At 39.1% G+C, this 13,507-nt stretch overlaps 1 protein-coding gene across 1 annotated transcript in view; it reads right to left on the bottom strand.

Annotated features, from left to right (window-relative positions):
• LOC122814203 (interleukin-31 receptor subunit alpha-like) overlaps positions 1 to 13,507 on the bottom strand; it is a 247,493-nt gene that overhangs the window by 113,763 nt on the left and 120,223 nt on the right. The window contains exon 4 of the mRNA XM_044086807.1: positions 11,469 to 11,657. Coding sequence (XP_043942742.1) covers positions 11,469 to 11,657 — 189 coding nt within the window. The remainder of the gene's footprint in view (positions 1 to 11,468; positions 11,658 to 13,507) is intronic.

Raw genomic sequence — 13,507 nt, forward strand, 5'->3', positions numbered from 1 at the left:
TTTGGGACCTTTTCCCACTTTTATTAATGTCTTTGTCTAGATTTCTTGCTCTAAGAGGTATGCATGTTTGTATTATCCATCAGCAAAGTCGGGTCAGTATGCAGAAACCATGAGATGACCTGTCCATCCATCAGCCTAGTAGTGACACACCAGTAAAGAGGAGTAGGAGTGAAAGGATGAATACAAGGAGAGAAGAACACACACATGTAACAATGTTTAGTTTAATGGAACATTCATGAACATGGTTTTTGTCTGTGTTCTCATTATTACCCTGCCATGCTCTGTAGCATGAAGTGACTGCCACAGGGGGAAAGAATGGTTTAGAGATGGGTAACAGGCTTATGACAAGCAGAACAAGGTTGGATAAATGCTCATAGTTGTGGGGATGGATGCCACTTTCCTTTGGTCAGTATCCAATATATCTCCATGAGAACTCATAACTCTAGCAAATTTTAGATGTGTGTCATTAAACATATTATAGATATATAACATCACACTAATAAAAGATGTGAGATGCATCTGGAATCAAACCCTTGATGTTATTGGCAAAAAAGAAAACTTCAGTCAAGTAATATATATCAACACACCACATAGGAAGTTGTGTTTTGCTACATTCAGCAGTATAAGGAGCTACCAGCATAATAGTTTCAAAGTAGTTCCTTTACTCTGGTTTAGCTATGTGTTCCTCTAGCACAGCGAGATTAAGCAGCACTGCATGGAGATAACCAGACTAGTGTGGTCAATGGTAAAATCTCACTAGGTTTTGCCATAGGATGGAAAGAGCCAGTCACCCTTGCTCTGCGCTGATGCTCTATGCCAAACTCTGTGCAAATGCAGAGGATAAAAAGTGAAGGCTTTTTATGGGCTATTTCTTACTATGTGTTTGGTGTATGATTCTATTTTATAACCAGATTAAAGGTGTGAAAATGGTGTTGATAGGAAAGTGGTGAACTAGGAAAGGGCAAGCAGAGGGAAGAATAAAGGGGAAGCAATGAAGGAATCTGTAAGACAGAATTAGAAAAGAACCATAGATATCCACTTCTTCAACACCATAATGAGAGCACATATAGAAAATTGGATGAACTTGGATTGTCGCCACAACACAGATGGGTGACAGCAATGCAATAATGTTGTATAGCCAATTGGACCAAATCAAGTATGTCAAGAACACACATATGCCTCTCTGAGTCTCTCCAATCTCTCAGCATGTGGTTCCCTGATCACTGAGATTTCCTATTCAGTTGTGAAATAAAGGAGAGAAAAATAGTCATGAAAGCATTATGCATACCAGTCTTGCTTATCTACACAATTCCATATCATTTTAGTTGCTTTATCTGTATAATTACACAACTGTAATATGTCAGCAGCTCTAAACTCATCCAGCCACTGCTCGAGTTGTGCCTTCTTGTGCTGTTTCAGGTCACTGTAATTAATCCTGCACTGCTCCCCATTGTACAGTATGTCAGTTGCACTAGAGATACCCTTGGCTAGGCATTTCCAAATCTCAGCCTTATACTGAGACCTGGTATATTCCTCCTCCAGCAGCCTACAGCTGTAGCTCTTCATGAAGAATTCAACAAATATTTTTGACTCCTCCACACCCCACCTCTGTGCCCTAAATTTGGCATCATCCTTCACATCTCCTGCCATGTCTGAAAATGTCCTCTAACAACAGTGCAAGTGTTTTCCCGCCAATTTGTGATATTGCATTTAATGACCACAACCATGCCAACTGTGTTTGCACAATGGTAAACAAAAAAAAAAAAAAAACATTGTCAAACAAAGGGGAAGGGAATTTTTGGAACAAGAAAGATAATGTGACATTTGGCATTAATTTATGGCATGTGTGCTGCTATACCTGGTCACACTTTGCCCAATGGTCAACAATGGAATACTAAATGATTTGGCTTTTAAGCTATGACTTTGGAGGGATCAATAGGATGAGTAGACCCATATTTTGTGGGGACTCGCACACTGTTAAAAGTAATTTGTACAATGTAGGGTTTAGACCTTGTAAAAAGAGAATACACACATTTCCACACAGGTGATTTTTTCTCAGTGAGAAGTGTTTGGCAATCATGGCCATCAAAGATATACAGTTTAAAAAATGACTGGTGCTATATTTCCATTAAGACTGTATGTGTGAGACATAAAATCGTGGCTTATGCATTCTCATCTGTGATACAGGACTAATGTCTGACAATATAGTGGAAATTAATAGACTTTCATTACTGTAGTAATATATATTTTTTGTGGTACATACCTCACATAACATACTGTTCCATAGCTATACCTGTGTTATGGGGAGGTTATAGAGAATTGTCAGTAAACTATTGTATCATCACATATTTGTAGCTGCATTTTTATTTTTACATAGTCATCATTATCATGATAAACCAGTTACCCACATAATACATATAATACCTACAAAAGTATGTCTAGGCCCACTCAACCTGCTATACATAGCTATTGATATGTAGTATTACATTTATAATCACAGTTTTTTTAAAAAAATACAGTGGGTCATCCTAGGTAGATTCTACTGAATTAGAACCCTTTCTCACTTGTGTTCTGACTGTGAGCTCATTGTACTTACACCTGATGCCACAGGGAAATCTAGGCAGTAGGCCTTTTTTCTCAGCACTGTCTAGAGTGCTGATGACTGTGCCTCTTCACTGAGCCTATTTGTGTGAAGGAAGGTGACCCAAATTAAATCTTACACCTTTTCCTTAAGTAGTGAACCATGTTTGCCCATAGGTAGGCAACACACAAATGTAAAAGGCAATAGCGAACATATATTACTTTTGTAAACAATCATTATGACCATTCCTCAGTAAAAATAATTATTCTGGAACTCCAGCCCCAGTTCACCTATCTTCTCTCTTGTTTAGCTCAATGTATTTACACCTTGTGCTACACAGAGGTAAGAGGTATGATTTCTGCAGTCATTACCAATCATGTTGCAGACTGCCAGGCAATGCTGCTAAGCATGTTAGTGCTTAATAAGGCAATTAACATTACATGTTCAATTTGTTTAGTCAGTTAGCTGTGTTTACACTAAGCCATGCACTAAGCAAATGGTAAAGCCAAACAAAAAAGATAAAAAAAGTGAAACAAAGGTTAAACAATTAGACAGTCCTGGATTTGAATCATCAAAGTAATGCACTTACAAAGCACAGTTGGAGTGGGTTGTCCCTATTTGCCACAGACACAGCTTTGCAACATCAATCAAATCATGTGCTTGCAAGCAATTCACATTTCATATCCAATGTTAACAGTTCATACAGCTTGACATTCTCGGTTGTACATGTGTGGCTAACATAGTGCAATGAGTGATCACACAAGCATTCATGAATATGTTTGCAGAAACGCAGATGTGTGTTCTCTTTGTATTCTGGTCACTCTTCCCTTATCTCTGCTGTAATATCAGAGATTCAGTCTATAGTGCATTTTCTATCATTTTGCTTTCAAGGTGTGATAAAAATGCATAACAGTGAACAACAGTTTTCATCAAAAGCAGATAACCTGTGCTATTATGGACAAAAATGGTGTTTTGCTTTATTTAAAAGTTCACTGAAGTTATTTACACAGTTTGTAAGTGTATCCTCACTGACACAATCACTGCCGGGAAGGGTGTCTAAATTGCTGTTGTGTTTTCTTTCACTCACACTAATCATTCACAGTTGCAAGCCATTAGCACTAACAATGGTGTAGAGGCTACACTATGTTTACTTGTGCTACACAACATCAAAAGTTTGGTATTCAGGAATTCTTATAAGTTCACACCTCATTTGCTTTTTCAGAATGTTCAGAGGGCGGAATCTACACTATAAAAAGGTAACCATGTAGCTGGGGAACTTGAAGGTGAGGAGACTTGTGTATTCGGACAAAACAGAAGATTGGTATTTCTTTGAAGATGATTTATCTGCAGAGAAGCCATTATTTTGCTAAGGTATGCTTCTATTATTCAAGGACATTTTAGATTTTGTAAACTTTTATAAATGTATTTATATAGCCACTAGAAAAACAAAGTTTTATCTGTATGTATTTCTAATACTTTACTGTTGGCATAGGCAGCTTTGGTAGGCATTTACATTTGTCAGATATACAGGTTATACTTTCAGCACAACTATGTTCTTAACATTTGCTTTTCAAATTCCATATGGTATTGGAGAGAAATGTAATGTACATGTAAATGACACTGGTGTTATACTTCTCAGGTGGCCCAGGGCAACCTCCACATGAGTGGTGGTACAGTGAAAATTGACCAGCACTCATAAATTTACTTCTTTACGATTTAGCAATGATAACTGTCATCCAGTAATCAATTACATAATTTTTCAGTCTTCACTATAATAATGTTGACAGAATGGGTGCTTCTACAGACCCTTACATTTTTTCAGTGTGTGTGGGGATGCAACCTGTCATTCTGTTGTCCTAAGTGAGAAGTGTGTTTCAAGTGCTTTTCTGTTGAAAATGTGTAGACAGCCTGATATTTATACATTACATATGTAGCGTTCCTTGTTTTTTACAAACATTCATGTGTGTGTGTGTGTGTCTGTGTGTGTGTGTGTGTGTGTGTGTGTGTGTGTGTGTGTGTGTGTGTGTGTGTGTGTAGGGAGCCATCTACCATTCTGTTGCCCAAATTGAGAAGCGTGTTTCAAATGCTTTTCTGTTGAAAATGCTTAGAAAGGCTAACAATTTTGTTGAAAACATATACATCACTTACGTAGTATTCCTTGATTTGGACAAACCTTCATTTGTGTGAGAGGTGGAGGTGGAGGAGCCACCTAACATTCTGTTGTACTAAATGAGAAGTGTGTTTCAAGTGCTTTATGGTGACAGAGGGTACACAGACTGGTTTTGTGAACAAATACATTACTTATGTGATATTAATGTGTTTTATCCTTTTCTGTTTTATGTCACATATGATTATGCACCCAAGCCTACAGATCTATGAAACTTCCCTGAGATCATCATCCAGGCTCTGAGGTGGTATGCAGCCTTCCTGCTTGAGAGAAGACAGGGAGATATGGCTGCCAGAAAGGGGATTTGGAACCAGTTGATCACAGCTGTAAACTTATTTATTGGTTGCAGCCACAATTGTGATCAGGTGCGGCATCAGGCCACTGATATGATTTCAACAGCATGGAGGAGGTTGGCTGCAACCACTCAGGAATGACTGCCTATGAGTGCTGGCTCTGCTACCGAGCCATCACTTTTCCCAAATGAGGAATTGCTCACCACTGTCAGAGATCATGACATCTTAGGGGAGCCTGCGCACTGTGTGCTTGATGTTGGTGCTGATGTGGCTGGGAGGTCATGTGTGTCCCAGGAGCAGATTACAGATAAGCGTACATATTGCAACATTATAGTGACTTGTAGACTAAAATATAATTTGTCTGCTACTGCTTATGACACATGTTTTCTCTATCTGTACCTATTGCTAAGTCATACAATTATACAATATAGTTGTTTAGTAAACATGGGTGTGGGTGGACGGCTCAGACAAGTTTCAGTTAGAGCTATTTATTACATGGCATATAGATGATTGTGTGTTCACTGTCCCTACATTATTCCCATTGTGATGATTAATTGCCATCCTTTCATTGCTTCATTTCTTCCAGGCCCATCTTTCCTGCAAAGTGTTGAGACATCTGCACATGGAAAGCAAATATTTGTTTTTGTTCTTACTAAGCATTATTTAGATATATATTATCTGTATGTGTGAGAAGTGTGCAATGAGTGTCTACATTGCTGTAGCATTTGAAATTTTGCAAACAGTGTTACTTTGTGCTCAGATATTTTGGGTTAATATTTATGGGAGTAGTGATTTTGTTCCTGTGTTTGTTGCTTATTATCACAGGTGTTCCTGACAGCTGAAGTTCAGGACTTCTACCACCTGATGCTGGAGTATTAATAGGCTCTGATGATGATGATGGTGGCCATTTGGATGCACAGTTCAGGGGTGCAGAGGCTGAATCTGACAGTGAGGTTGTGACTCACACATCCCCTGGAATTCCTTCAGACACAGTCAATATGCTACACATACCAATTCCACTGAGTCCTCATCTAGTGGACAGGTTGAGGGTGACACAGCTGTTCAGGGCAGTGTGGTTACTGAGGTTTCAATGCTGGTGGACTCTGGCTGTAGACAACGCATGGGTGAGGTGCCACTCAGGAGGGTTGGTAAGGGTGATCAGAGTAAGCCTGTTGTCCACCCACCACTTGATGCTAGTGTGTCATTATGTGCCATTCAATGTATATTTAGGGCCATCACAGAGGCACAGGCACATTTCACTAGGGCCTCTGAGGACATGCTTAGGGTTCTAGATGTGGTGCAAGCTGACATGCATGACTGCCTCCACCGTGTGGTTAATTCAATGGATCAGATGAATGCCACAATGGAACAGACAGTGTCTGTGATGGAATGTTTGTTGGGAGGGAAATAGCATCCATGTGGCCATAGGGTCACAACATCATCTGGTGTAAACCAATGTGGCCATGCCCAATACCACTTCCATAGTGGCATTACTTCCACTGTTCTGTCAGTGTCCACATCCACACATGGTAGGCCACAGGATCATGGACCTGGTCATAGTCATGAAGACAGCTTGTATAATAGACATCACATATGTTCAGGCAGAGCCAGTTCACAAGGTCGGGGGCAAAGATGACGAACTGATACCTCTACCATGCACAGCTCACACCTGTCTGACATGCCAGGACATAGTGATAGCACAGAGCTTGGCCATGTTCATGCAAACACTCACACACACATTTCACATCAAATGCCCATACAGACTCCCACACATACCAGCTACATGAGGCATTAATGAGGGTTGTAGGTCATTCTGTCTCCATGGCAACTTCATATTATCTACATTTCTGCTTGCCTATGTTTCTTACTCACAGACGCTCACTACTTTGGTGTCACTCTTGGTCTCTTGCCCACCCACCCCCCACCCTTTGCAAATGATGATAACTGTGACATCACCTTGTTTCTATCATTTTGATTCAGGATTACATATGTATATTGTCTGATGCACATGGTGGATAGCTGAATGAGTGCTTAGGATATGTATTGGATGTTATTCAGAATTTTTTTCAGATATCTTTCAGCATTTGAATGTTATGATTCCTAACTTGAAATCATTGATACAACAGTCATGCTTATTGCTCCACTTTTGAGAATGTAGGGATAATAGAGTTTGGACTGATTTTTCTATACTTGGTATTTTAGATGCATGAGTCATGTTAGCTTATATACTGCATATATACATCTATATGCATATATATATGCATATATATATATATATATATATATATATATATATATATATATATATAAGTAATTCATGTCACATACTGATGTCGTTGCTGGACAACTCACACACATTCTGCTTAGGTTCCACTTAGGTACATTTTCAAAAACAGTTTGCAGGCATCTGACATTCATTCATGTTCTTACACATTTAGTTTTCATTTACAGGCTTAGCACTTACACTGAAAGCCCTGCAGTTACAAATGTTGTCCTTTGGAGCTGACTCTCTCTGATGCTAGCAGTACATAGCCATTACATGGGTAAGTGAATGTTGTATGCATTGCCTGGCATCAATTTTACGGTTATGTATTTTCATAGAATGAAAGTTGTACCCCTTAGGTGGTCATCATGTGTGCTGTCCATTGCCTCTTGGCCAGGGTGAGGGCATATTGTGTCTGCCTACATCAACCTTCACCCACAGTAGCTGGGGGTTCTCCCTCTGACTCCTCACCTGCATGTGCATGTGATGACCTTGCCAGTGGCGACGAAACATTTGCTCCTAACACTTGGTATTCCTGTTGCAACTGTTTTTGCAGGATGATATTGTGTAGGATAGCACAGACTGATACTTTTGGCACAAGTACTGGGATTATGCTGCAGAGCACCTCCTGATATATCTAGACACTGAAACCATGGCTTCAGCAGCCCAAACACATGCTGTATGATATTTCTTGTTTGAGGGTGTGCTTCTGTGGGGGCATGTGCATTTCTGATTAGCCATGAGTACATATCCTGCATCTCCAAGTAAATGGCCTTGTGGGATACCACCTCTGGGAAACCTCTGGTAGAGCTGTGAGTTGTGTCAGATATGGGAGCTGTGGTAACCACTAGGTTGAGGACTGAACTCACTAAATAATGACATATATTTGAGTTTCAGACTTCATGCCTTTTAGAAAAATGTATGCTAACTCAAATCCTGTAATTCAAGCAACTTTCTAAGTTTGTAAGAGCAACATTTAAAATTTGCCCCTAGTTTTGGGCCTTTGTATCCCATTATGTCAGGCATTGTCCACATTTCTTGCACTAAGGGGTTGAAAGGTATGCACTGAATAACCACAACTTTACATTTTAACCATATTGACTTTGTCCATTTGCCTGATTTTCATTTCCATCTTGACATCATGGCCTCTGTTAACTGAAAGCCTTGGCAAATTTACCTAATTGTTTTCTTTGCTTAAACATGCCATTGAAGGCTCCTGCCTCTCCAAAGTTGAAACTGCTAGGGCAGCATTGATTAAGTACTATGCTGTAGGTAGTAATGCTATGATCTTACACAGACTGCTATGTTAGCATCAATTTAAAACTATACTGCAGTTAGTAATGCCATGATATCACACACATTGCATCACAGCAGCTGATCAAAATTGTTTACTGCTTTTATCTCTAGGCAATGACAGGCAGGAAGTTCTAACACTATGATGTCTGCCACTGCTTAAAGGTTTGCTTTGTGCCCCAGTGTGCACTGAACATTGTCCCTCACACCTGGCTAAAGCAGGATAAGATTATTCCCAATGAAACACTGACAGTACAGAAGAGGGAATTACTATCACAAATGCAAAGGCCAATTAAATGCATGACAAATGAATGAGCTACATCTTAAAAATGCACTTACTAAAAAAATGTAGCTAAATATAAAAATGCATGCCCAAGTACTTATACAAATCACTCTAGAATTATATTTATTAGGGTAAAAGTCTGACAAGCTGGATACAATAAAAATTGCAAAGAGGCTGCTGTGCCTGCCAAAAGATAAGCCCATTCATAAAAGAAACCACCCTGGTGGAATTCAAAATGAAATAGGTTGTACAACAAAAGAAAGAAAATTCATAGCTAAAATTAAGAAGTGTATAGTAAAAAGATAAAAACTCTCTCATCAAACTAAATAACAACCAGGAGGACTAAGTTAGTCTAACAAAGCAAATTTTGAAGTAAAGATAGCATGCCAGGGCAAGAGCAACCACAAGACCTTCTTTAGCTATGCCCAAGACTCAAAGGCAGCACACAATAGTGTACCGAACTGTTGGTAATGGAATCATGTTCATGGAACCAGGAGATATAGCAAATCTTCTGGCTGACAAATTCAGCTCCAGCTTTACCCCCACCCCATTCCCCAGCTGGAACCCAGGAAAAAGCATAATCCCTCCAACTATCAGAAGGGATCAGGTGCTAGATGCACTCTCTAAGGCCAAGAATGCAGTTTTGATGGGCCCTGGTGATATCCCAGAATGCCTCCTAAATAGCTTGAAATATTACCTATCAGAGCCACTAGTGTCACTATTTAGCTATAGTCTCAACACAAATTTCGCGCAATGCAAATGGAAAACTGCAATGGTCATCCCTTGGCACAAGCTCAGACCATCAACATATCCCAGGAATTACAGATCCATTAGTCTGACTAGTGTTATATGCATAGCCAATGAATGAATTATCATGGAAATGATTAACAATGACATGGGAAACCTTCAGACACTGGATCTAACCCAGCTAGCTTTCATCAAAGGCAGGTCATGCCTACTGAACCTGGTGAACTTCTTTCAGAAGGTCACCAAGGCACTCTATGAGGACAAAATGGTGCCTACCACATACCTTGACCTAGTTAAGTCATTTGATATAATAACCCACTCAGACATTGTAAACAAACTCACAGAATTAGGCATAAGCCTCTATGTAACTCCCTAGATAGCCAGCTGGCTCACGGACAAGACCCAGGTAGTTTGGACTGGAGAGAACACATCCACAAATAGGCTGATCACCAGTGGAGCCCCACAGGACTCTTGCTGGATCCACTCCTTTTTGGCATTTATTTTTCAGAATTCAAGGTCAATATCAAGGGTCTCTGGATTGCCAAGTTTGCAGATGATTACAAGCTAGGAGCAATCATAGAATCCCCAATATACTAACATCATGCAGGAAGGTCTAACACAGACAAAGGAATTAATGGTGCATAACCCAGTGCCAAGAAATGCATATTATACCATGACCCCCCCAAAACGTGCACGCTGATTGGCCAGCGTGCCCGTTGTAAATCGAGTTATACTAAGGTTTTTTAAAACACTGTCTCGCTATGTTAAATGGGTTTAACATAGCGAGACAGCTTTAAAATAAGCAACGGAGATCTCCGTTGCTTATTTTAGCTGTCTCGCTATGTTAAACCCATTTAACATAGCGAGACAGTGTTAAAGCAACGAGAAAGCAAGATCTCCGTTGCTTTTTATGTTTCGCTATGTTAAATGAGTTTAACATAGCGAGCCAGTTTTAAAATAAGCAACGGACATCTCCGTTGCTTATTTTAATTGTCTCGCTATGTTAAACTCATTTAACATAGCGAAACACTAAAAAAAAAGCAACAGAGATCTTGCTTTCTCCATTGCTTTTGCCCACAGCTCTGATGTACTGCGCAGGCGCGCAGTACATCAGAACTGCCGCGGATGCCAGACATCTGCGGAAGGGCAGCAAACAGGCATTATATTATGCCATTATTTAAGAAAAGTAATAGTTTCTTTTCTTAAATAATGTCATATAATAATAACCCACTTCTGGGTGTGGGTAATGGTAAATTTACCCAAGGTTGGCTTTGTTTGGTCCCTCGGGACCAAACCACGCCAACCGTGGGTAAATTTAGCATTACCCACACCCAGGCGTGGGTTATTGCTATAATAGTACTTTTTGGGAAGTCAACTACCCAGAGAAAGTACCTCAGTAATAAAACACCCTTAAATGTAGACACAGTAGTCAGAGATTTGGGGACTCAGATTATTGTCACTGTCTGTCTTTTTCATAGGTTCACACCCCTTAAAATAATGTCTAAGGCACAATAACTCATGAGATACATTTGGATGGTATAACTAAGCTTGTAAAGGCTCCAGTGGTCATTACATTAGTAGAAACCTATGAATCTATGAAGAAGGCAGACAGTGACAATAAAATGAGTATGGAAGAACAATACACTTTGCAGTAAGTAATATATTTTATTAAACATGGCAAAAAAGAAAGGTACTAAAGTATAATATAATTTTCCAGTGTCAACCATGGCATGGTTTTCTTAGCAATCTTACTATTTGTCATCTGGTTTAATATGACTCAATAAAGGAACACACATGATGTACATCAATAGTCCTCTTTTCTGAAATAAAAGATAACTTACCTGATATGAATGCAGATATGTTTGTACTAGGAATTTTTTTCCACAATACATTGTTCTGTTTTTCTTCATGATCAATCCATTCTATTAAAAAATAAACTAGTGTTTTTTCAGATATTGGTGCCTCCCACTTGACAGAGATTCCATGTGCTCTTACTGATGTGATCTGCACATTTCTGGGTTTTGCTAATCCTGAAAATGATAAAACTGATTATTTGTGGTTGGTATACAGAATATTTTTCATCTGCAAATGACATACTATCAATTTATTTAACATTTATGAACTGTCTAAGTAATCTGTTCCACAGACCATTTTCGGTCATGACCCAGACCACAAGGGCAAGGGTAAATACTTTCGCGAAAAAAAAAAAAGATAAAAAACTTACAAAAATAAAACACTACTCTCATTTATGCAGAGGGGCAAGCCCCCCTGCACCCCCCCCATGTGGGCGGCTGTGCTCCCCCACCCCCCTACTTTAATATTCTCACTCTGAGATTGCATTACAGTGGGGAAAAGGGAATATTCCCTTATCTCCGCTGTACCGCAATCTAAGCAACAGTTTGCTTAGTTGTACAATCAACCATACATGTTGATGTACAACTAAATCTACACGCAAACTGCATGTTGTTTTTTTCTTCTTTTTTTTTTTTTTTGCGAAAGTGCATTTTTGCTAAAATGCACTTACGTTTCGATTTAACATACTTTCAATGTAGTGACTAGGACCCATATGTATATAAAACACACACACACATGCACACACACACACACACACACACACACACACACACACACACACACACACACAGACACACACACACACACATATACACACACACATACACACATTTTATTTATGTACAGCTTAATGTAGTCAGTTAACTACCTGGCTTTGGAAGGTGGAAGAAAACTAGAATACATAGAGAAAAACATGTAGCCATGAGCTGAATATATAAATGTTACTTAGATGATGACTGGAAGTCAGGATTAAACTCTGGAGCTGTGAAGCAGGGAGCAGAGATCTTACAACGGAGCCACCTTGCTGCTTAATGCAATATAATTGATACAATTAGAAGCAGTCTGTTTCTGGAAACATGTATTCTCTCAGACTGTACAGACTCTATAAAAAACAATAAAATGCCTTACCTTATTGTTATTCCCTGTCTGCCTTTTGACCTTGTATGGCAGTCAGTGATCAAAAATCATGGACAACGAGATTAAGGAAGTTATACTACTGACGGTAATGAGTTTTTGTTTTAGTGTACCTTACAAACTTGTTCCTCTTTTACTAAACATTTTTAAGTCCTAAGCTATGGAATATACCCTCTTCTGCATAAGAGAAGTGAGGAAAGAGTTTCTTCCAATTTGTTTAACTGTCCTGCCTCTCCCACCAGCTTCACTAGGGGATGTAACTACCAGTGATGTGTCCATCCCTGTCCTGAAAACATAAGTAGTATTTATTATCTCACTTCTTTCGCTGCAGTCAACAGTGCAGAACCTGGACATTAGTCTTAGCCAACTCATCAGTAACTCAAGTGAATGTCCTGCACTCATGCCACAAGGCTCACTTTTTCAAATATTGTGTATCTGTACCATTTTACATTACACAGTTATCTGTAGTACAGACTCCAGTAAACATATGCATGGGATCCTCCATTTACTTAAAGAAAATAAATGTTTAACAGGGTGTAATCTAACTGCCAAAATGAGATCTAAATTTAGTTTTCAGATGAAGCAAATTTTGGTGATTTAATGTCTGTTATCTATGAAGAAGTTCCCGATAAGGTCTACTTAAGAATGCCACCAGTAGTTGCACACTAGAAAAGTGGTGTGAGAGTAGGACATTTTGTAACCACACATCTTACACAGTTATACATTGTATTATTGGTTTTATAAGTCATTATACTTTCATAAGCCATTTTAAATTGGCTCACACAAAATAGATTGTCATTTTAGAAAACAAAATCTTTTGGTTTATTAACCCAGCCTGTCATTGTTTCTACATCTAAAGCACCTTTAATGAGAACAAGCTTTTCCATTTATG

The sequence above is a fragment of the Protopterus annectens genome, chromosome 10.part0 (genome assembly GCF_019279795.1).
Source record: "Protopterus annectens isolate FY-2018-M chromosome 10.part0, PAN1.0, whole genome shotgun sequence".
Taxonomy (NCBI): domain Eukaryota; kingdom Metazoa; phylum Chordata; order Ceratodontiformes; family Protopteridae; genus Protopterus; species Protopterus annectens.